The sequence below is a fragment of the Eublepharis macularius genome, chromosome 4 (assembly GCF_028583425.1).
Source record: "Eublepharis macularius isolate TG4126 chromosome 4, MPM_Emac_v1.0, whole genome shotgun sequence".
Lineage (NCBI taxonomy): Eukaryota > Metazoa > Chordata > Lepidosauria > Squamata > Eublepharidae > Eublepharis > Eublepharis macularius.
Window position 1 is genome coordinate 172,049,678 of NC_072793.1, and position 25,985 is coordinate 172,075,662.

The window sequence follows — 25,985 nt, forward strand, 5'->3', positions numbered from 1 at the left end:
ATATTAGTGACCCTTGAGTTGATACATTTGAGATCATGGTTAATAAAGACATTTCCAAACTAGAAAGAAACTATAATAAAAGGAAGGTTTGGTATAATTTAAGTAAAAGGGACCGTGAATTAATTAAGGATCTAGATCAGGATGCAAGTATTACTATAAAACAAGTGGATAAGGGAGGTGGCATTGTTGTTATGGACACTGAGATGAATCTAAATGAAGTCCACAGGCAATTGAGTGACAGGGTTAATTATTCACCTATCCCTGAGGATCCTACTAAGAGAATAGAAGCCCTAATTGAGATAGTAGTTGATGAGGGTTTGTTAATTGGAGATATTTCTGAAGCCACACATAAGGCATCGATTAATTCTATGCCGAGAGTACCGGGCTTTTTACTGCTTACCTAAAATACACAAATAGGTCTCCCCGCCTCCGGGAAGACTTATTTCTGGCAGTAATTCCGTGCTCAAACCAATTGCCAGATACATCGACAGTTTTCTACAACCATTTGTGGCTGCAATGACTTCATATATTAAGGATACTAGTAGCCTTATTCAACTGATTGAGGGCAGGCATATTACAAATGATCAGATTTTTCAACTGGTGGACATAATGCTTGAATAGGTTCCAGTCTCAGGGTTTTTTTGCAAACCAAAGGAGTAGCTTTGGGCTGTGCGGCAGCCCCGAGCATGGCCAATTTGTATATGGCACACCTTGAGCAGATGTTTATCTATGATCCTTCCAACAATCCTTTTTACGATAAGGTCATCTTGTATTTTTGTTATATAGATGATCTTTTGGTTATTCTAGAAGGTCCAGATGATATGGATTGTTTTGGTAATTGACTTAACACCATTGATGCCAATATACAATACTCTTGGGAATCAAATATTTATTCGGTTAATTTTTTGGATGTGTCTATCGCACTGAGTCAAATTTGATTGGGGTGAGACCCTTTTAAAAAAGCAACATATTGCAATACTTACCTTGAATATAGCTCATTCTATCCAAAACACCTTAAAGACAACATCCTCTACAGGCAATTTTTTGCGTCTCAAATGCAATTCCACTAATCCCTCAGATTATAGTAGGGAATCTAAAGTGATGAGAGATTCATTTCTCAAAAGAGAGTATACAGTGCCTCTATTACAGAAGGCTTTAACTAGGGCTGATGAGACAAAGAGACATGAATGATTTAAAAACAAAGATTCCTAAAGACTCCAGAATAAGATGGGGAATAGAATTTACTTCTATAGCACATGACATTATGAGAACTATTAACAAGTATTGGCATTTCATACAGGATATCCCAGGCTGTGACAGACCCCCTACGGTGGGCTTTAGGAAGACTGAAAGCTTGAAAGATCTTTTAGTACACTCTGACCAACGAGTACCTAAACCTTCCACTTCTCATCCACTAGGTCATTTCCCATGCGGCAGATGTCAGGCATGTCAATTTGTTTTGCAGGGTGCCACAGTGGTTGTGAACGAAGGGCAGACCACCATTCACCTACAGTCTTTTTCCACATGCCAGACTGAAGGAGTAGTATGCCTCATCATATGCCCTTATTAAAAACTGTACATAGAGAACACTACCCATTCTATTAAGATGCGTATCTTAGAGCACATTACAAGGATTAAAAATAAGGTCACTGATGCTCCTTTAGTTGAGCATTTTTTTCAATTACCAACATAAAGAATATGAGCTGAAATATACTGTGCTATTTGTGGCTGAGAAAGGTTCCCCACATAACGTTGCTAAAACCTTATTACAAAGGGAGGTACGGTGGATTTTCTCTTTAAGTAATATGAAACCTGGTGGATTAAATCATGAATTCAATCTTTCATGCTTTTTGTAAAGTCTGAATTCGGTATCTTTGCCTTTGAGTGTTTTTTGAACTGTTTTTGTACTGCTTTTTGTGATCTTTGTCTGTACCTTTACATTTCATGGGGAGGTTGCACCTTACTTGTTTTTAAAGTGTGTTTGTGAATATGTTGTACACGGCCAGTTAGGCAGTGCGCCTACTGATGCAAGAGAATTCACAGGTGTCAGTGTCAGTGAGTTCATTTTACTTTGCATGTTAATAAAAAAGAAAATATGTTATGATATGGATTTATTAGATAAATATTTTGTTATAGATGCAAGTTGGCAAGGTTGACCAGCCCCTGATGAAGAATATTCTGGAAACAAGTGTTTTTCAATAGCTGGTTCCTTGTTGGGTCCATGGTTCCTTGGCTTCTCCATCTGCTAATTTTCTACCTGCAAAAAAGAGAAGACAGATAAGAGATAACTACAATATTACTTACTAATTTTAAGTTGATACTTACTGTTGCCACCCAGAGACTCCTCTGGGACTCCTCTGGAATCTTCGCACCTGTATATAAGAGACTGGTTACTATATACCTTGTGTAATTGACATGATGAAATCTTTAATGGCCGTTTGCCTTTATATAGCTGGAATGTTATTCTTGTAGCCATTGATTTGTACTGGAATTTTGTATGAGACTGTATTTATATATCTATTTATTTAAATATTTATTGTACTTGAGCACGTTAAAGACCCAGGAAGAGCAGCCAGTTACCTCTGAGGAGGCTGTTGTGAAGGAAGACTCCCACAGAGCTAAGGAGAAACCTGAGCCAGCTGAGAGAAGGAAAAACAAGGCAAAGGCAGCTGTGTGGGAACAGTGGAAGAGTGCACGTTTACAGGCACAGCTCAGGGCAAGGCTATCAGAGGAAGAGACGACACCTGCACCTAGATAGGAGAAGCATAAAAGGCAGCCGCTGGGTAGCATCCAGCATGGAAGCAACTTTCCTCACCACTCCCTGCTGTCAGTAGTTTTGGACCCTGCCTTGTACCTTGCCCTGCCTGGTACTGACTTATTGTACTCTGGCCTTGGCCTGTCTCCTGGACTCTCCATTTTGTCTGTCCCCCTGTCTGACTGGTCCTTTGGCTCTGCCCTTTGGCTGAACTCCTGGGCTTCCTGCGCCTCCTCTACCAATGAGCCGCCTGCCTGCCTGGTGCCCGGGACGGGCTCCCTCACCTCAGACATAACACAGGCATTGCTACCTTCTCCCATCCTGATCCCATCCTGGGCTTCCCATCACGGCATGTTTTCTGGAGGGACATGGTTCATTGCCTGGGTTTCACACTGCAGCAGCTCCCTCTGGTGGTGCACCAGGGTAGGAAGTGAGTTGTCTTGAATACGCTTACTCAGTTATATAGTAAGATAACAGTAGGCTGTAAAAGCAACCCAGAAAATCCCCCCCTACCTGCATTTTTGTCTTTGCTGTTTGTATTTGGGGAATTTGTCTTTGGTTCATTGTGGTACCTAAGAATTTTGAGGTTATTAGTTACTCTGATGAACAAATTGCCTCTTTAATTAATCAACCTCCTTTTAAAAATTTTCTTCCCCTTTGGATAACGTCAATATTTACTAAATTTTTAAGGCCTAGTTTTTATTATTTGGAATTTGATTAGCAATTTCGTAATTTAATACATTTTAGCTGTTTTGATACTGGCCTTGATATTTTAACAAAGTTTTTCTTTTTCTTTCATGTCTGTTATGGGGCTGGCAGTGGCATTGCCTTCCACAACTTGGATTAAGGCCAGTAGCAGTGGAAGAGATTTGAGGAGATTTGTTCAGAAGAAAAACAACAACAAACACATCACTCACCTCAAGAACACCTACAAAACTAGGGGTGCCCTGCCACTGCTCTTTTGAGAGCCACTCAAGCACCTGACCTTTGGGACTTATACGAACCTGCCATGCCACTACTGCTCCCTCCTCCAATTATTGAGAAAGACCTTGGTTCAGGGCATCATTATTTACTGTGTTGTGCCACCCCTACCCTCCTTCCAAAAATCCTATCCAAGCGTCCCACCCCTTGAGCAGCTTGAGATTTAATTTATTTTTTAATAACTTTAGCTACATGATGCCTTGATACAGGATCTATAGCAGAGCTATCGGACCACAGGAGACAATTCTGAAAAACGATATTAGTCACATCTCATGACTATACTACATATAATGACGGTCCTCATGGATTTCAATGCTGTTGAAATAAACTGCATCAAGTCTCTATCTACCTCTCAATGAATATTCATTTTCTATCATATATCTAATTCTCACATGGCTCTGACATGGTGAAGACCATAATAAACAAAAACAGGCAGAAGAAGGCACTTCATAATTCACAACACATTCGTACTTATATCTGTCAGCACCGCTCTGCAAATGCATTTTTTCACTGAAAAATCAAGCGATCTCTTCAGCAGTTGTATTGTCGAAGGCTTTCACGGCCGAAGAACGATGGTTGTTGTGGGTTTTCCGGGCTGTATTGCTGTGGTCTTGGCATTGTAGTTCCTGACGTTTCGCCAGCAGCTGTGGCTGGCATCTTCAGAGGTGTAGCACCAAAAGACAGAGATCTCTCAGTGTCACAGTTGTTGCCATCTTCAGCAGTTGTTGCCATAATGGAAAAGGGACAATACCATCAGTATAGTGCCCATTATTAATTAACATTAAGTGGCCACCATTTCATTAAAACACTCCTAACTGGGCAGCACCTGCGGGCACCAGATTTCTTGGAAAATATAAGGGGTATGTACATTTACTAACTAAAAATCAGATATTGCACTTTTTTGAAGTAAAAAAAAAAAGCCGACTGAAAATTACGGGGGGCGGGGGGGGGGAATCACAACACAACCTGCAACATTTTGCGGTGGGCTCCTGCTTGTGCAGATATACAATTAATATATTCATAGGTTAATTACACTGGTTTCTCTTTAGAACGTATAGATCTTTTGCATTAAAAAAACCCAGGGAAGTGGGGGAGGAAGGGCATCCATGGAGACTTGGGCAGGAAAAATGTTTTTGATGTGGATGAAATAGAAATATCCAAATTTTCCTACTCTCATGGAAGCTATTCCCAAAAGATCCCAGCAAAGCAGTTGTGGGGGTGGGGGGAGGTTCATTTGTACACTGCTCTTTTGGACAGCTTAGTGCCTACTCAGAGCAGTGAACAAAGTCAGTGTTGTTATTATCCCCATGGTACGCCTAGGGGGAGGCTGGGGCTGAGAGGAGTGGCTAACCCAAGGCCACCTGCTGAGCTCATGGCAGTAGTGGGATTCGAACCAGCAGTAGTGCTGCACGACAGCCCAGGTACTTAACCACTATGCTACACCTGCTCTCAGTCAAGGAGGAGAGAGGCTCAGGTGGCACACAGATGCACCACAGTGGTGTGAGGAACCAGGGGAACACCCGCCCCCGCCACCCCCCCGTTAGCATCCATCCCAGGGCAAACAAGCTCAATTCCCTGAAGTCCACACTGGATCTCCGCCTTTTTGCTGGGGACAGGGTCTGATGCACAGGAAGCGTGAAACCAAGGGATGGATTCCTTGCCCTGTGGAACTAGCCCAGCACTACATCCAGCAGTGTTACACGGAAACCCCCCAAAATAGAGCAAAAGATCCAGGTCTTTGTAGCGCTTTAGACCACCCAGATCTTGCTCTTCGACTGCAGACCAACAGGGCTATGCACCTGCAACTACCCAGAATATAGGGGGCCCAGGAAGCACCACCCCATGACCAAGTAAGCACTTTGGTAAGCTATTGGTTTGTAAGCTCATAGGTTGCAGGTGAGAAAGAGGAAGATTTCCCACTGTGCAAAGGCCAACATGCTGAAAAGGTGATTTTGGACAGTGCAGCTGGAAGTTGACAAGAGCCTGTTAATGACAGATCCTCAGGAAAGGCTCTAGAAGCAGGAGACCAGCTGAGCAAGCTGCAGTCACACTGTCCAGCGCTCAGATGTTCTCCCTTGGAGGTCCATCTGCCAGGAGAGGTCTCACTAATTCGAGGCCCTGGGATAAAGTTCAGGACGGGGCCCCAGGATCGCTGCCAGCACCCTGCAACAACACCCCCCAGCTGTGCCACTCCAGGCTCATGCAAGCAACAGCCTCATGCAAGGAGGGGGTATGGGGCAGCTGCTGAGCTGGCTGGCTGCTACCGCCCAAGCTGCTTCCTCACACATGGTATAATGCACTTTCAATGCACTTTAGCTACAGTTTGGCAGTTTATTTTCCTGTTTCACACAGGGAAACCCAGTTGCAAATAATCACGAAAGTGCATTATCCAATGTGTATGGAAGTAGGCTGACAGGGCAGGTGGGCGCACAGGGAGGGTGTGTGGGACAAGAGCCAAGCCGGCTGCACATTTCCAAGCAAGGCACCGTTGGACACCCACAGATCTTCCTCCCCCCTTCCATTAGGGAGTTGGGCTTGTTGGAGGTTTAGGGCCCCCCCAACCCAGCTGCCCAATGCCCTGTGGCTAAGTCCACCTCTGCTCTTTGTGCAAATGTTTAGGGAATTGAGGAAAGGCTGTGTGTTAGGAAAATTCTTCCAGTAGAAACAAGCAAGGCACTAAGGCTCAAGGAGATTAGAAAAGAAGGGGCTACAATAAAACCCTATACAACATATATAGTGTTAATTTCAATTTTCTATTTTTCACGTTTTCATTAATCCATCTTATACATACCTTCACACCATCCCATTTCCAATAAATATATTTTGTACAGAAGTCCAAAGTGAGTCCTGTTGTTTGTCTTTATTTATTTCTTATTACAAGTCTCTTTCCAAGAACGCTCAACAAAAGCTGACACTCAACAGTGCTGACATGAAGTCTATGTTTGTGCTCCCCGTTGGGTAGAAAGTAGAACTGCAGCACTGCAAAGTTGCTGGCTGTGTTGGCTACGAGCTCCGCTGGCTCATTTCTTTTTGGCTCGTTTCGAGTTCGTCTTCTTCCGGCCAATAATTAATTTCACTTGACAGTTATTTCTCCAATCAAAGTTACCGGATAGTCATGTCGGACCCAACGGGGAGCACAAATGGCTTGCATAGACTTCATGTCAGCACTGTTGAGCGTCAGCTTTTGTTGAGCATTCTTGGAAAGAGACTTAAATAATAAGAAAGAGAGAAAGAAAGAAAAAGAAAGAAAGAAAGAAAGAAAGAAAGAAAGAAAGAAAGAAAGAAAGAAAGAAAGAAAGAAAGAAAGAAAGAAAGAAAGAAAGAAAGACAACAGGACTCACTTTGGACTTCTGTACAAAATATATTTATTGGAAATGGGATGGTGTGAAGGTATGTATAAAATGGATTAATGAAAACGTGAAAAATAGAAAATTGAAATTAACACTACATATGTGGTATAGGGTTTTATTGTAACCCCTTCTTTTCTAATCTCCTTGAGTCTTAGTGCCTTGCTTGTTTCTACTAGTTGTATTAGGAGATTCCCCTCTTGAGCGAAGTGAGGAAAATTCTTCCACCAAGCCCCAGTTTGGAGAGTTGCCATCCAAGAGCTCCGTCTCTAAAATAATCAAGGCAAGGAATAACTGGCAATAAACGTTTATTGGGGAAGCATCTCATGCACTCTAAACAAATTTAATCAAAGGGCATGCTGAACAAAGTAGGCACCCTCATGTATAAACTTAGAAAAGAAATTGTTTACAAGAACAGAATAATCTACAAGAAATCAAATCAGCTTGAATCAATAAATTTTCTAAGGAACTATTTTTAAGCAACTGGCAATAAATCTTAAAAGCGGACAGGTCATACCAAGAAATGATAACGAACACCTTTTTTTGGCACCTCTTGTTATCTTTTGCAAAATCCAAGGGGTAGAATTGTAGGCTGATAAGGGGGTGCTGAGAAGACTGGATTATAACACTCAAGGTTTCCTTGATCCCAAAGACCCTCTTGTCCCACTATCTTTGTCTACGTTGCAAATTCTAACAGAGAGGAATAGTTTGAATGTAGGTAAGAGGGTACAGGGTATCAAACAGGCAAGACTCACTTTTAGCATGGCCCGGGCAAGCAATTTGACTTACAGGGAATTAAAAACTGCTCCCCTTTAAGAAAATAACACTATGCAAGGGGATAGATGATTTGATGAGAAAGTGCTCCTGAAGGGCCCCCAGGAAGGACATTGGAAGGGCAGGGGGAGGCTGGGTGGATTGCAGAGGAGAGGGAAGAAGCCAAGTCCTACTCCACACAGTCTGTGACTAGTTAGATGCATGGAGGGGTAGCTGGGTTGGAAGGGGGGGCTTACTGGAGAATCAGCACAGCTGCCTGGCTACTTCTGAGTAACACTCCAAGTTGGATCCATATCAGGGGATTTGGGAGGAGGGTGTCTGTCTGCAGAGGAAATTAGCCTGGGACAAAGTTGTGCTGCTGGTGGGGGGGGGGGCATGTTATGTGCCAACAAGTCACCTCTGACCTATGGCAACCCTATCAAGGAAAGACCTCCAAAATGTCCTCATTTACAGACTGGCTCGAATCCTGCAAACTGGAGGACGTGGCTTCTTTTATTGAGTCAAGCCATCTCATTTTAGGTCTTCCTCTTTTCCTGCTGCCTTCCACTTTTCCAAGCATTATTGACTTTTCCAGAGAATCTTGTCTTCTCATGATGTGACCGAAGTACGATAGCTTTAGTCTTGTCATTCTAAGGATAATTCAGGCTTGAGTTGATCTAGAACCCACATTTGTTTTTTTTGGCTGTCCATGGCACCCGCAGAACTCTCCTCCAGCACCACATTTCAAATGGATCAGTTTTCTTCCTGTCAGCTGTCTTCACTGTCCAGCTTTCACATCCATACATTGTAATGGGGAATACCATTATCCTGGTTCCCAAAGAGACAGCTTGCTCTTTAAGGGTCTTCTCCAGCTCCCTCACAGCTGCTGTTCCAAGACTCAATCTTCTTCTGATTTCTTCATTGCCGTCTCCCTTTTGGTTAATGATTGAGCCAAGGAATAGCAAGTCTTGAACAATTTCAAGTTCCTCTTTGTCAACTTTGAAATTGTGTAATTTCCTCAGTAGCAAGGGTGGGGGGTTCCCCTCCGGCTACCAAAGGGCGGGAACAGTCTTGCAGCCCAGAGACTTTCTGCAGAGCCCCGCGCTCTAGCTGCTGAAAACAGAAGCAACCCCGGAGGACGCCCGCTTCCTTCCCGGGCAGGAGTGGCCATTGACCCGGCGGAGGCTCCCAGGGGCGGGACCGCCAGGGTCGCTTGGAGAGTCTTCGGGGGAGGCAGCGAAGCCGCGGGAAACTTTCCTGCCGGACCTTTCCAAGCCTCCTTCCTTGCCGGCCGTGGGAGGTGTGTTGCTGCGCGCGGGCGTCCCCTTCCTCGGGCTGGAGGCGAAGGCTCAGAGGGCGGCGGAGGAAAGAAAGCGCCGGTGAGGAAGGCTCGGGAGGGGTGAGGCAGGCAGGGAAGGGGTTGGGGGCAGGCGGAGGGAAGCTGGGCGCGAGTGGCGGGGCCTTTCCGGGACAGAGTCGGCCCCTTGCAGCGAAGGCAGGGCGGAAGTCGAAGCGCGACTCCCGGGCCCGAGGCAGCGGGCAACAATTGCAGCCTTAGGGGGTCAATGCAAAAGAAATCGGTCTGCGTGTGTGTTGGGGGTGGAGCGATTCCTCAACTTGTTGCTGACTTATTGCGGGGGGGGGGGGGGGTTATGGCAAGAGACTCTTTGCCATTGCCTGCCTCTGCAACCCTGGTGTTCGTTTGAGGTCTCTCATCCGATCACTAACATCGACCCTGCTTAGCTTCCAAGATCTGACCACACTGGATTAGCCTGGGCTCTTTAGGTAAGGGAGTCTGTGTTGAATAGAAATAGCAAAACTCCCTTTTGGCTCAGTATGTTTTCCTGGATTTCTCTTTTGCTGAGAGCCAAGCTACAAGTGACGCCTGACACAGGTTGGACAAGTGTCAGCTTCCCTCAAGTTTTGATGGGAAATGTAGGCATCCTGGTCTTGCAGCTTGGCTCTGATGGGAAATGTAGGCATCCTGGTCTTTCAGCTTGGCTCTGATGGGAAATGTAGGCATCCTGGTCTTGCAGCTTGGCTCTCCAACTGCTGTCCAACGGACTTTTCAACTGTCACTTGTCCAACATTCCACCAACCTGCTTACATTTCCCATCAAAACTTGAGAGAAGCTGACAAGAGTCCAACCTGTGTTAGGCATCACTTGTAGGTTGGCTCTCAGTGGAGGAGGCCTGGGTTCATTTGCAGAGACGTGTGAGCTCTGATGCCTCAAGTTTTCCTTTACACAGGGAACAAGGTTTGTTAACTACTTTCTATATCTTCACAAGGCAAGAAAATAGAGCATTTGGTGGCTGTGCCTGGTTCCCTTCCCTGCATATTTACTCTTTTTCTCTGCAGGGTTCAAAAAGTCCCCAGGGGCTCATTCTCAATTGTGGTTTGGAACCAAATCTCATATCTTCTGTAACTGTTAATGCAAAAGATGGGTGATGTTAAATTCCCCTTTATTTCCTTCTCACCCACAGGCTGAAGAACAGCATCCCTTGTCACAATCTAGGCCCTTTGTCCTTGGTGGAGAAATGACAACAGCCACCATGCAGCCAGCTCAGGTAAGGGGGATCATTTGGAGGAGAGGCAGGGGGCAGCTTTCGGGTGCCTTTTACTGCATTAAGAGGCATGGGGTGGGGGCTGATTCTGGCACTGCAGTGCAGACTGACCCAGGCACCCAAGAGGAAGTCTGTGAACGCATGAAGTTTCTAACCCTTGACGGAAAATACTGCTGCCCCTTCACCTTATGACCAACTAAATGCCCCAAACTGTACGCCTCACTGGGATGATCTAGGCAAACAGACTTGGTTTGTATAACAGACATGGCTGCTAGAAAACAATGTGGTATGTCTTTCCCATCTAACTCGAACACAAATCCTGCAGAAGTGGCCATAGAGGTGAGATTGTTGTTATCCTCCATGATTGATTCTTTCAACTTCTGCAGACTCCCAGTATAAATTAGAGCTAGCATTGTCTGTGTGCTCCTAAGGATAGAGCATGCTGTGTTCTGCTAGCTCACTGGTACCTTGAGTTGGCAGAGATGCTGACGAACATGGTGCTAGAAATACCTAAACTGATGGTTCTGAATGCATCTCATGAGAATTGTATAGCTTCTTTGGCTACCCCACTTACGATAGAGGCTACACCTTGGACTTAGTCTTTTGCACTTGAGCCTTTGAGGGGAGGGCTTCTTTCAGGCTTGGAGATTTGGCCTGAACTGTTATCTACTAGAGGGAACTCCGTCGCTGAGGACAATAAACAATGTACTAAACACATATAAAAGAATACTGACATTAAATCGGTCTGCCCACAAATGATCATGGATCCTTCTGGATTCCTAAATGCTCTGGGGATATTTTTTTTTTTAAAAATGCTCTGGGTAGTAGAGCAGCTGCAGGTTTTCCTGAATGACTCCTCAGTCCTGGATCCATTTCAGTCCGGCTTCCGCCCTGGCCGCGAGACGGAGATGGTGCTGGTCGCCCTTATAGATAATCTTCATCAGCATCTGGATCAAGGTGGATCGGCACTGCTGGTGCTATTGGATCTGACAGCAGTGTTCGACCCGGTCGATTATGACCTCCTGACTCACAGCCCTGCCAATGTGGGGATACGTGGGGCCACGCAGGGCTACCCTGTGTCCCCACGATTGGGGACACAGGGTGGTGCTTGGGGAGCAGATGTCACTGAGGTGCCCACTGGTATGTAGTGTTCCTCAAGGGGTGATTCTCTCCCTAATGCTATTTAATATCTTTAATATCTACATGTGCCCCTTTGTCCGGTTAGCCCAAAGTTTTGAACTGGGATGCCATCAGTATGCTGATGACACCCAGTTGTATCTGCTGATGGATGCCACCCGGATGTTCTGGTCAGGTCTTTGGATGCTGTGACTGTGTGGATGAAGCAGAATTGACTGAAGTTGAACCCTTCAAGGACGGAGGTCCTGTATCTGAGTTGGGGGTTGTCGAGCTCGAGAATCCAGCTCCCAGCCTTTGATGCCTGCGTCTACGGTGAGGAGCCTGGATGCGATTCTGGATGCCTCCTTGTCAATGGAGGCCCAGGTCTCATCGGTTGCCAGAACTGCATTTTTCTATCTTTGGCAGGTCAGACAACTTGCTCCCTACATCTCCACCCATGACCTAGTTACAGTGATCCATGCAATGGTCACCTCCGGATTGGATTACTGTAACTGACTCTACGCAGGGCTACCCTTGAAACTGACCCAGAAATTGCAACTGTTCCAGAATGTGGCTATGCATGTCCTCATGGGAACCCCATTTAAGAGATATTCAACCTGTACTGCACCAGCTGCACTTGGCTCCCAGTTGAATTCCAGATCAAGTTCAAGGTGTTGGTGTTAACCTTTAAGGCCCTTAACAGACTGGGACCTGCATATCTTTGGGACCATCTCTCCCTGTATGTTCCCCAGAGGGAGTTACACTCTGCAGATCAATATCTGCTGGTGGTCCCTGGTCCCAAGGATGTTTGTTTGGCTGCAACCAGGGCCAGATCCTTTTTGGCTCTGGCTCTGGTCTGGTGGAACACTTTCCCAGTTGAGACCTGGGCCCTGTGGGACTTACTACAGTTCTGCCGGGCCTGTAAAATGAAGATGTTCCGCCAGGCCCATGAGATTGAGGAGCTGGCGAACTGTCCTGGTGAACCCTTGCCTGCTTTGCTTTGTTCCGCTCTACTTTTTAATGAGATCTGTTGATTTTATTTTTATGATTTTAACTGTTATTTATTGTATTTTAAATTGTGGTTTTTATGATGTTGTGAGAGCCCCGTGGCACACAGTGGTAAGCTGCAGTACTGCAGTCCAAGCTCTGCTCATGACCTGAGTTCGATCCTGGCGGAAGCCGGGATCAAATAGCTGGCTCAAGGTTGACTCAGCCTTCCATCCTTCCGAGGTTAGTAAAATGAGTACCCAGTTTCCTGGGAGTAAAATCTAGATGACTGGGGGAGGCAATGGCAAACCTCCCCATAAAAAGTCTGCCAAGAAAACGTCATGATGCGGCATACCCCCATGGGTCAGTAATGATTCGGTGTTTGCACAGGGGGACTACCTTTACCTTTTCTTTTTTATGATGTTGTGACCCATCCTGAGCCCACTTGTGGGGAGGGCAGGATATAAATCCAAGTAAGTAAGTAAATAAAAGTCCAAACACACATTCTCTGTTGAGGCTGCAGTGGGAGCTTGTAATGTGAAGCTCCTCAAAGCTTTTGACAAGATGGCACCTTGTCAGCTCTTGGGTCAGAAGCCAGCCCTGTGGTTTACCACAGAGCTGAGTGACCTAAAGAGGGCTGGAAGACCTCTAGAAAGACACTGCTGGAAAACCTGTCCTGAATCCGATAAAGCATGCTATAGAACCCATTGGCAGTAAGGAACGTTATTTCTGTGTAATCAGTGCCTCAGCTTGTTCACAATCACCCCAATGATTTGAGGTGTCTCGTCCGACTCTTACATCTGAACCATTATCATCTCAAGAACAGACAATTGTCGTCTCAAGAACAGACAACTAGCACTAACGCACTCTGATCTAAATGCCAGCTCTAATATAATGGAGGTAGAAGAACAGCTTATGGACTATTTTGACCCTGTTACAGTGATGGATATCGACAGGATCTTGGCATCTGTGAATGCCACCACTTTGTGCACCATCTTGGCTGCTGAAATCATATAAGGACCTCATGAATGAACTGTTGATGTTTGTCATAAATCAGTCACTAACTCAAGGCACCTTCCCTCGGGCACTCAAAGAGAGGGTAATCTGCTAATTACTTTAAAAACCATCTCTACACAAAAATGATGTAACCAGTTATCGATCAGTCTCTAATCACTCCTTCTGTGATGCAGAGAGCAGTAGCTGACCAACTACAGGTTTTCTTGGATAACTTGGATATCAAGGAATGTGCCTTGGACTGGTTTAAATCATTTGAGACTGGAAGGGTTGCTGTTGGAGACCAGCTCTCTTCAGTGGAGAGATTCACTTGCGGGGTTCCATGAGGCGCAATCTTATCCCCCATGTTATTCAACCTCTTTGTAAAACCTTTATTGTAGCTTTGGAATTGGATGTCAGCGATATGCAGATGACACACAACTCTATGGTTGATTCCGCACACGGTGGATAATGCATTTTCAATGCACTTTATCAATTATTTGAGGTGGATTCTTTGTTTCACACATGAAAAAATCTGTTCCAAATGATCTGTAAAGAGGATTGGAAGTGTATTATCGAATGTGTGCAGAATCACTCTATATCTCGCAATCCAAATCCCCTGGTGATGCTGTAGAGGTTTCGGGTCACTGTTTGACAGCTGTGACCACATACCTGAAAGCAAACAAATTAAAACTGAACCCAGACAAGACAGATGTGATGCTGGTTGGAAAAGCAGAGATCTTGAAGAACATAGTGCTCCCCGTTTTGATGGGGTTCAATAGACCTCTGCTGACTCAGTAAAGTGCCTAGGGATTATATTGGACCCAATGCTGCTGCTAGAAAAGCAAGTAAATGCTGCTGCAAAACCAGTCTTTTCCCAACTCAGTCTAGCCCAGAAGATGGCCGCATACCTTGACGCGGCTGGTCTGGCCATCTGGATCCATACTACGGTAACCTTGAGACTAGACTACTGCAACGCACTCTGAGTAGACCTCCCTTTGAAGTCAACTCAGGGACCCCAGTTGGGGCAAAACACCACAACTCAATTATTGTCGAGAGCTAGGCAGATCATTCATATTACTATTCCCTTTCTGCAGCCGCTCTAGGGCATTGGCTATCATATACAAAGCCCTCCATGGCCTTGTTCACTTGCATTTTCAGGATTGCCTCATGTCTTACGCTCTGCCCTGGCAGCTCTGCTCATCTGAACAGGACCTTCTGCAGGGGCCACCCTGCCGTTGGGCAAAATCAGCAGCTGCCTGTACCCAGCCATTCTCTGTGGTGGCTCCCACCTTTAGGAATGGCCTGCCTGATGAGGTCAGAGAAGCTCCCATTCTCCTGGCTTTCTGCAAATTACGAAAAACTAAATGATTCAGGAGAGCTTTTTTACACAGGTAGGAGAGCTGAACTGTAAGGAAATGCTGCAGAGAAATGCTTGGTAAAGGGCTAAGGACTGTAGAATATACTGGGTACCTACTGAGTAGTTTCTGCCTTGTTTAATGTCATGTTAAATTGCTTATACTCTATTTCAGCACTATGTTCAGGTCGATATCAAATTTCTACTTCTAGTAAAATTTCAAAATCCCATCACGTACTGAGTGGGGTTTTTTAATGTTTGATTGTATTAACTTACACTGGGCAATCTGTCTTGGGTTTCAGTGAGAAAGGCGGACGAAGAATATCATAAATAAATAAATGTGTGAGTTTTGCGGGGGGGGGGATTATTTGTGTGACTTTTGTTTTTGTTTCAGTGCCTGGTTTCCTTTGGGGAGGTAGCTGTACATTTCACGGCAGAGGAATGGGCGTTGCTGACTCTGGACCAAAGAGCTCTGTACAAGGAAGTGATGCTGGAGAATTATGAGCACGTGACCTTTCTGAGTAAGCAATTCTTTGCCTTCAGTTGATAGCTGCCACTTTCCTACTTAACACTGTAAGTTCCAATACTAGCCAGAGAACCTGGAGGTCTTTTGCCTTCCTCTGGGCATGGAACAGGAATCACTGGGGGTGGGGGGAGTGAGGAGGAGGGAGATAGCTGTGAATTTTCTGCATTTTGCAGGGGGCTGGACTAGGTGACCTTTGAGATCCCTTCCAGATCTCTGTTTCTATGGTGACTTGGTTGGGAGGTTTTGTGTTCCGAGAGAGAAGACCAAGCTTTGAGAAAGTCCTGATGAAGTTGAGTCACATAGATTTGTTTGTTTCTGGGTTTTTACAATGGTTTGTTTGTTTGTTTTAATAAAAAGCTTAAAATCCCATTAAAAGGAAAAGAGGAGAAACACAAAAATGGTAAAAGGGAAAAGAAATACATTGAACTATTTTCAGTTTTCTCTAGGACACATACATCAATGCAATTTACAAACAATGTACTTGTAGTCTTACTAATATAAGTACTTAACCTTTTCTATATATCCCCCTTTTGTTTAAATTATCCCAAATTTATCTTCTTAAAAGTCAAATCCACAAACTATCGGTTCATTTTTTCTGTTTCACACAGGAAGTCAATAAGGGGTTTCTAATTCATTATAAATGTAGATCATATAAATCATATTAATGTAAATCATATAAATGTAGACAATGTTTTATCTGTAATCAAAGCTGTACATTTAGCCATCTCAACTAGCTCCATCATTTTCACAAAACAGGCATCTATTGAAGACAGTATGGTGTTTTCCCATCTTTTGTGCCTATAAAAGGCTTGCTGCTGTTGTCATATATAAAAATAAGGTACCATAATTATTTTCCAACTTGTCCATTAGCCCCCCCCCCTCACAAAAGGCTTCCAGTTTAAATTGTATGTTTAGCTTCAAAATTTTATGGATTATCAAATGGATTTGTAACCAATTTTTAATGCTTTATGACAAGTCCACCAAAGGTGGTAAAATGTCCCTTCATGTTGTTCACATTTCCAATATTTGAAATACCGTTGGCCATTTTAGTTAATTTAACTGGGGACATATATCACAGATAACATCATTTTATAAAATTTTTCTTTGAGTGAGGAATCCCTTTACCCACATTTGAGCCCATTTACCCACATATTCTGCCACTGATCCATTTGTATATTATACCAAAAATGTTTAGTCCATTTTCAGTGCAATCCTATGGAGAGTTACTCCAGTCTAAGGCCATTGATGTCAATGGGCTTAGACTGGAGTAACTCTCCATAGGATTGCACTGTTAATCATTATTGTCATTTCTTGTTCAAAACTCCATAGTTTTTTATCTAGTTTAAATTTTTCTAGTAATTGTGCATTTAAAAAAAACATTGACATTTGTAACCTTTTGCTATTAAATCTTCCCTTGTCTTCAATTTGCAGTCTCCTTGAGAGAACTCTTATTAATTCTCCATAATTCAACCATTTTTGTTTGGTTATCATTTCATGGCTATAAAACGCTTCCTGTGTTGAAATCCAGAGCAGTGTCTTCTGGCATAATCTTGGTTTATATTTGTTCCGTATTCTCAAGATGGCTCACCTGATACGCTTTTAAAATCCCCATTGATCTTTGCTTTATCGTATCATTGATAAGCATGCCATCCAAATCTCAGGTCGTGTCTTTCCAAAGCCAGAAGCCTATCATTTCTCAACAACAACCATTCTTTAATCCACATTAGGCAAGAGGCAGCAAAATAAAGTTTTATTTTTTTTTAATAAATTTTTTTTTATTTTTCATAACTACAAAACACTACACAGCACTACACAAGACTATCACAAGGAAAGGGGAGAGGGAAGGGACAAAGGGGGGTGGAAAAAGAGAAAGAAGAAAAAGGGGGGGGGAATGAACTACAAACACTAAACACTACACTTCAATGTTTCCCTTCATACTGTCATAATACAAAAATAGCTCCATAGGATAATGATGGAGTGGTTAATCATACAGAGAATAGGCATTTCAAATTCTGATTAAACTTTCCTCCCCCTTCTAGGTCCCGGACGCAGTTCTCTCTGTGCAACCGCTGTTGCGGTGCTCTCCTCCTCCTCCCCCCCCTCCGGCTCCTCCTTTTCTTTGTTCTCGGTGCAGCAGAGTTCTGGGTTTTTATTCTCAAAATCCTTTAGTTGATCTTCTGATAATATCTTATAGGCCTGATCTTTATATCTGAACCATATTCCTTCCGGGAATAACCATTTGTACTTTATTCCATGGTCCCTCAGAAGAGCTGCAAACTTTTTATATTTAAAACGCCGTTTCCGGACTAGAAATGGAACGTCCTTCAAAATCTTGACTTTCAAACCCATAAAGTCCAAATCCGCATTGTATGAGTTATATAGGATGGTGTCCCGAATCTTTTTAGATGAAAAGTCAATAATGATCTCACGAGGCAACTGTCGCTTTGTTGCATATTTTGAAGAAGCCCGACGGACCTCCAAAATGGCGCTTTTAACCTCTTCTTTAGTCGTCCTCGCGGGTATCGCCAATAGTTCCGAGACCACCTCCCACAGATCCTCTTTTTCCTCCTCTTTCACGTTTTGGAGACGCAAAATTGTCTGCATTCGTTCCATCTGTAGCCCGATCAGCTGGTTCTCAACCAGCTTCAGCTCCTTTTTTGTAGCCTTCACAAGTGACGCACTTTCCAGAGCAGACTTTTCTGCCCCCCCGCTGCTGCCTTAATGGTTTTCACTTCGCTTTCAATTAAGCCCACCCTTTGATCAGTTTCGTTCAGCTTGTCAACAAAGGGTTTTATGGCTTCCACCACCGCCCTGCGCACCAACTCTTCGAGCGACTCCCCCTTCAAAGTAGCCGAGATTGACTTACCGAGAGCGGGACTTTGCTTCTTCGCTGCCATTTGGGGGGGGGGGGCGCCAACAAAATTCTGGAACTCAACGAAGGGGAAGAACGAGTCTTCTTCAGATCAACCTCTCCTTCACAAACGCTTGTAGAACAGAAGGGATTCGCTTGTTTACGGGCTTCCGCCTGTTTCTTTTATTTGCCGTTTCTCGTTGCCCGGCGGCACTCGAGGCGCCGCGCACGTCTGCCGGCCTCCATAGGGACAAACGGGCAATTCCCCCCCCGCATTGATTTCGGGGAGTTCTTCCCGCCGCGTCCCGGACCCTGGCTCCCTCCCTGGGAGTCCTGGGGGCTAATCCTTGCGGATCAGCCGCCCGGTCAGGGTGCCCGGTCGTTTCCTCCCAGACCAGCCGAGAGGAGCGTCCGGCATGGCTGAGAAAACGAAACCGAATCCAGCAAAATAAAGTTTTAAATCTGGTAACCTGTTCCACCTCTCTCCTTTTCATCTTGTAATATTTTATATTTGACTCTTGTTTTTCTCCCTTGCCATATAAATTTAGAAATATTCTTTTGCCATTGTTTGAATGGAACCTCTGATATTAGAACAGGTATAGTTTGAAACAAAAACAGCATTCTAGGTAAAACATTCATCTTAATCACAGCTTACCTCCCAGATAACTACCACCCCCTACAGAGACAATTGTAACCTATCCCATCTTAACATATCCTTTTTGATTTTTTTCCATGTCTTATTTTAATTATTTTTGAATAGCATACAATTTATCCCTATCAGCATAATCCCTAAATATTTTAACTTTTTTCAGCCTTAAATCCTGTTTTCTTCAACAGTTATCCCTGATTTTTTATATCCACATTTTTGTCAGCATTTTTATTTTATTTTCATTAATTTTAAAGCCTGCCAATGTACTGAATTCCTTCACCTTGGCCATCAAAATTAAAACTTAGTCACCTGCCAAAGGCTCTCAACTAATATGACTCTTTTTTAAAAAAAAATTATTCTCTCATCTTGTCTTATATATCTATTCAAAATCTCCAACACTAAAATAAAAAGTAGTGGTGGCAATGGACATTCTTTTTTAATTTTTGTCTTATTTTATTTTGTGAGCATTTTGAGCAAGTGTCTGAAGAGGGAGCGTATAAATATTTTTAATTAATAAATAATTACAGTGATCAAACCTTGAGGTCATAAGAACATGGATTAGCACGGTCACATCAGCTAAGAAGGGAGAGAGTTAGACCAGATACACCTGACAGAAAGCTCGCTTGAGTCCTGGGCTCTGGTTAGACGTGGTCAAAGGTTTTCCTCCAGGGAGAGTCATCCACAAGCAGTTAAAAGTCCACGTCCTTCTCTGATCACGAAGCTGTGGTCCCAGGACCGTTTATGGCTAGACACTTGTCTATCGGGGTTAAAAACACTCCCTTCCTTCCTCTGCCCTTCTGAGAATTGGGTTTCTTTGGAATGCTTCAATATTTGGTCACTAAGAACCTCTCTGCACAAGACTTTTGTAACGTGTTCTTCACATTTCAAGAGATGCAATGTTAGCCAGGAAGCATAGTTTTAAATGACAGAGCCGGCAGAGATCACTCCAGAAGGGATGGATTCTCTCACAGCCCTCTGCTACCTCTGGCATGCCAGACTTTCACCCCTTCCAGAACCTTTGCTGTGCCAAGGCTTGGCTCATTTGAAGTTTTAAGTAACAAGGATGGCAGAGCCAGCAGAGGTCTATGAGAGAATCTGTACCCTCCAGAATTATCTCCACCTGCTCTGTCATTTAAAACACTTCCCAGCTAACATTGTGTCAGTCCTTGGCAGGTAGATTCCCAAGTTCTCCCCAGCAAACACACAGGTGATTTGGTTGAAGTAACTTTCATTAGAGATCCATCAGGTTCAAGGTGCTCAGACAATGGTATTGGCAGAAGTGACGTGTTAAGGGAAAGGATTGTTAGATATAGGCTAATGTCCCACCCTCAGGGTAGACGCCCGTTGAAATTCTGGCACAAAAGCCAGAGACAAAAGTACTATAGTTTAGACTACAATAACAGATTGAGCATGAAATCATCCCTGTTCCCATAAAAGATACAATTCAGGCTAGATGCAGCTGGCCCCAAGGACACTTGCTGTAAAAGTGAAAGTGTTTAACTGCAAAGTGTAGGTAACACACTGAGCTTTCAGATAACAGGCACTGAATGACACTCAGTACTCCCCACATTCTCAGATGGTTAATAGTATCACATAACACTCTCATGGCATGTAGGCAGGCAGGCATACATGACACATTGCATCTCCTGGCACTTGACGAACATGTGCCCAAGCGTCGCGTCTAGAGAGACTCTAAGAGTAATTGGACTATTTGTTTCCTCTAAAGGATTTGCCAAACCTGATTATCTCTCTTACCTGGAAGAAGGTGAAGACCTGTTTGCCTTGGATTCTGAGGAAGAGGAAAGATCGGCAGGTAGGTGCCTGGGGTGTGAGGTGGGCCCCTTCATTGCCTGGAATTGAGGGCTTTCCTCACGGAATTTCTCAGATCCTGTCATTACCTCCCAGACTAGATCTGACCCCTTTGGCTAAGGCTTCGTGTCCATTTCATCCCCTTGCAGTGCGTCCTTCCTCAGAATTCCTTTTTCTCACAAGAGCTTTCATGTGCTACAAGGGTGGAAAGGCTCACATTTTTCCTGCTCTGTTGACCATGGCTGTGGGTCTGTGTTTCAGTCTTGTCCTGAATTATTCCTCCTTTCTGGACACTGCTGGAACAGGGACCAACCATTCAGGATTCTCTTTCCCCTGCCCCAAGGGGAAAAGACAGTGAGGAGACTGGAGCAGAGATTTTTCAGCCAGATGGGTCCATGTTAGAAGAAGGCTTCACTCCAAAGACCCAGAAGCGTTTCTGTTGGGATTTGCACGTGTCATTCACTTCTGTCATGAAGGGGTTAATCTGTTTCTGTCTTAGCTAGGCATAATTAATTAGCATGAGGCCAGTTAAATGTTGTGTAACTGTTCCCGCCAGGGCAAAAGGGGAGTTGCATGCCTAATGAACTAATCTAGGATTGATTATTGGCTGACCAGGTTTATTGGGGGCAATTAACATTCTTTCCTTTGTCCAGGACGCCATTGCCCACTAGTTAGTGACGCAGTTACCTCCAGCATGTAAGGATGTAGAAGCTAGTTAGCTCTTCTTTATTTTATCACCAATGTAACCCTTATTATTTTATCCTTTATGTAGTAAACATTATTTTAGAAGCTGAACACGTCTCCGTGATTCTTTATATGCTGTGCAAAGCTCTACTCTGCTAAATATTATCATAATAATCAAAATCATAAATCATAACCCAACAGTTTCCTTCCCTACCTTGATCCTGTGGGTGCTATTAGGGTGACTTCTACGCAGGTTCTTTGCTCGGAAGGATTTTTACCCCTATTCCTTTAATGCAGCTTCTGAGATCACCCTGGATTTTCTCCATTTCCCCCCCAACCTGCTTTCTGCAATGTTTCTGGAAAGACCTTAGTAAAACCCAGATGAGTGCTGTGTGGGTGGGAAAGTCACAATTATCTCAGCCGTTCTTTCCCCTGTGCCCTTGGATGTGCAGAGAGGAAAGGGATTCTGTAGTTGTTTAAATTGGTAATTGACATATTGGTACACTGTTACATCAATATTTAGATTATCAAAGTTTAAAAAATGAACCTTGAGAAAGCCCCCTATGAAGTGCAAGGAGGGAAGGAAATGGCTGCCATGGAGACTGGGGCAGGGAAGGTATGGGTAGCCCTCCAAGTGGAAGCCCCCTTGCTACTGTGCTGCAACATGAATGGAGAAACTGCTGAACACCATTCCCGAGGGAGGTGGGATAACATTGGGGCAAAATGAGGAAAAGTCAGAGAGCATCTCAATACCAGGGAGATCGACTAGCAGAAAGGGATTATCATGGGTTCTCTGGAGAGGGCTCTTGGTTAGTCTCTTGGAGCAAAAATGAGCAGGAGTTTGTTACAGGATCCCACCCCACCCCCACACACCCTGCCATCTGAGGAAGAAGACTGTAGTCCAGTAAAGTTGATGCTAAAAGAGAATGTGACATTCTGAGCTCTTACACCATATTTGGAAGACTTTTCATTCCGGGGGGTCATAGACTCTACACTCTAGAGGATGCAGGTGAAATTGACCCAGCTCTTTGGTATTCACCAGCAAAGAACCAACCTCACTGATGGCTCCTGTATGGCATCTTCCACCATGCTGAGCTTGGGCCAGGCCACAGTTTCGTAACTGCCCATCTACCCTTTTAACTCCGATTTTCTCTTCATTCTGCAGTGGGCTTTTCCCAGTCCAGCTGCTGTTTTTCCCTACCCTGGCATTCGGGCCTGTCTTTGTTTGTCAGTTCAGAAAGGAGTTTGAAACAGTCTGAGGGACCACATTTATATTCACTCCATAAAAGAGGTTATTCTATCAATCATTCCTCAGCTGTACTCCTAACCATCTCTCTCTCTCTCTCTCTCTTTCTATTCTGGCAGGTGATTGGGATGATGTGGAATATTTCAGGGAGCTTTCTGGGGTGTCGTTGGGAACAACCACGCATGGAGCAGAGGGAGAGGCCATTGGGAGTCAAGAAGGATTAAGGGGGAAGAAGGGTAGCAAAGCCCATAGCAGGAGGGAAAAATCCATTGCTGCACAGAGTGGTGAGATCCATGAAATGTCAATCCAGGAAGAACATTGTGAAAGAAAGAGAGGGAATAAGAGCCCTTTGGCCGAGAAAACGTTCCACTTCAAATCCATCCTTAATCCACCTTGCAAATTCCAAAAAGGAGAGAGCGCCTTCAAGTGCTGGGAATGTGGAAAGAACTTTGCTAGCAGACTCAGTTTTAAGGCACATCAAAGATCCCATACTGCAGAGAAGCGATATAAGTGCTCAAGCTGTAGCAACAGTTTTTCTGATAAGTTGAGACTTAATAGGCACCAGGAAGTTCACAGGAGGGAGAAACCACGTAAATCATTGGAATCTGAAAAGCATGCCAGTAATAGAGGAAAGGTTGCCAAGCATCAATCCATTCACTCAACCAAGAAACCATATAAAAGTGGGGAACATGGAAAGCACTTCAGTCAGAAAAAGCAACTTACTTCACATCCAAGAACCCACATTGAGGAAAAACCATATAAATGCACAGAATGCAAAAAGAGCTTCAGATGCAGCACATCACTGACTTTACATAGAAGAATCCATGCAGGGGAGAGACCGTACCAATGCTCAGACTGCCCCTGGAATTTTTCTGCCAAATCAACATTTATTAGGCATCTGAGAATCCACACAGGTGAAAAGCCATATAAATGCTTGGATTGTCCAAAGACCTTCCGTTTGAGTTCACACCTCCATGTACATCAACAAATCCACAGAGGGACAAAGCCATATAAGTGCCTGGAATGTGGGAAAAGTTTCAGTAGAAGTGGGAGCCTCATTTCACATCAAAGAATTCACACAGGAGAGAAACCATATAAATGCTTGGAGTGTGGAAAGAGTTTCAGACACAGGTGTGGCCTTACTTCTCATCAAAGAACACACACATGGGAAAAAACATATACATGCCCAGTGTGTGAGAAGAGTTTCCGATGGCGCGCAGCTCTAGTCACCCATCAAAGAATCCACACAGGGGAGAAACCATACAAATGCTTGGAATGTGGGAAATGTTTCCGGGATAGCTCACACCTGACCTCACATCAACGTACTCACACTGGCGAGAAACCATATAAATGCACTGAGTGTGGAAAGTTCTTCAGGCAGAGTTCACAACTCAATTTACATCGAAAATTGCATGCTGGGGAGAAACCATATAAATGCTCAAAATGTGGAAAGAGCTTCAAGGTGGTTGGTGGCCTAACTAATCATCAGAAAATACACAGAGAAGAGAAGCCACACAAGTGCTCAGAGTGTGGGAGAACCTTCAGACACACCAGCAGCTTAAAGGCACATGAAAGGACCCACACAGGAGAGAAGCCATATAAATGCCTGGAGTGTGGAAAGAGCTTCAGGCAGGGTACACACCTTAGTCAACACCGAAGAATTCACACAGGGGCGAAGCCATATAAATGCTTTGAATGTGGGAAGAGCTTTCGTGTGAGCTCAAGCTTTACAGCTCATCAAAGAACGCATACAGGAGAGAAACCTTATCAGTGCTTGGTGTGTCAAAAAAGTTTCCTCCATTGTGGACATCTTCGTAAACATGAAAAAGTTCACACTGGCGAGAAACCATATAAGTGTCTTGAGTGTGGAAAGAGCTTCAAACACAGCAGAAGCCTTACTGATCATGGAAGAATTCACACAAGGGAGTAATTCATGTAAATGACTTGAATGAGGAAAAGATCTGTACTCAGAGTAAGCCTTAGGAAACTTCATATCATCCACTTTGAGAGTTCTTTTTAAAGGCATGGAGTGTGGGAAATGCTTTGGACTGAACAAACAGCTTGTTTCCCATCCGAGAATTTGCATCTGAGTAATAATAATATATCTGGAGCACCTGTGGTAATTCAAGCCCCACCATAGAATCAGTGCAACAATTCTAAATACTGTTGAAGTCACACCATCATCATATTATCAGTGAGAACTGACTTCCAAATCATTTCTCAAAAGAATAAAGATACATCAACTGTTCAGAAATTATGTTGAAATAAAAGTATCTGCAATGACTCTAGTCCATAAAAGGAACCTAGAAAATCCAACCCATGCTGAGATACAAAAGATTTTAAAATTTGATTTCGCCTTGAAACCCCAGACTATGTTGTTGGGAATAATATCAGAAAATATTGATAAAACGTTACATGAATTATTCAGATATTTGTTGACGGCGGCAAGAGTGACATCTGCAAGTAAATGGAAAGAAGATGAATGCCCAACCAAGGAAATCTGGAAAGACGAGATGGCAGAATATGCAGTGATGGTAAAACTGACGAATTATATAAATAGAAGACCAATAAGAGAATTTGAAGAGAAATGGGGGAATTCTTTTGCTTATAAAGAATAGAATAAATAAGATGTTGAAGTTTTACAAATTGGAATAAGATCATATACTGATTTATTGTATATATCTTATAAGAAGTTATAGTCCGACAAGGGGGGAAACATATGAATATATAATCGAATATATAATTGCTAAAATAGTTTGTACATACGGAAACATTGATAAAGCTAGGGATAAGTAGAGAGGATTGCTATATTAATCAATTCTATAAAGAGATAAGATGAAATATTGTAGTAACAATGGAATTAGGAGTTTTTCCCTTTTGATTATTAATTTTTATTACTAAGTGTGGAGAAGGAGGTGGGAGGCGTTAAGTATGTGTAGTATAGAGGAATAATATATAGTAATAGGACTTAACAGTTGCAATCTTCATTGCTATATGGACAAACATTGAAAAAGATTAAGTTTTTGTGTACTCTGTATTCTAAGAATTTTTGTAGCAAAAAGTCACAAAATCTTCTTGATCTTATTAATTTTTCCCTCCCCCCTTTTTTCTTTTTGTATCCCTTTTTTTACTTTGACAAAATAAAATAAAATATATTTTAAAAGAATTTGGAGGTTATTAGTTGCTCTGATGAACAAATTGCCTCTTTGATTAATCAACCCTCCTTTTAAAAATTTTCTGCCCCTTTGGATAATGTGAATATTTTCTAAATTTTTAATGCACAGTTTTTAATGTTTGGAATTTGATTATTTTTAGCTTTTTAGATCTTGACCTTGACATTTTTACGCACACGTTTCTTTTTCTTTCA

The 25,985-nt window shown here is 43.5% G+C and overlaps 1 protein-coding gene across 1 annotated transcript in view; it reads left to right on the forward strand.

The window, feature by feature from the left end:
• Positions 1–9,056: 9,056 nt before the first annotated feature.
• Positions 9,057–25,985, forward strand: part of LOC129327840 (zinc finger protein 665-like) — a 28,971-nt gene continuing 12,042 nt past the window's right edge. The window contains exons 1-5 of the mRNA XM_054976592.1: positions 9,057–9,215; positions 10,320–10,403; positions 15,248–15,374; positions 20,606–20,692; positions 22,738–24,544. Coding sequence (XP_054832567.1) covers positions 10,374–10,403; positions 15,248–15,374; positions 20,606–20,692; positions 22,738–24,544 — 2,051 coding nt within the window. The 5' untranslated portion in view covers positions 9,057–9,215; positions 10,320–10,373. The remainder of the gene's footprint in view (positions 9,216–10,319; positions 10,404–15,247; positions 15,375–20,605; positions 20,693–22,737; positions 24,545–25,985) is intronic.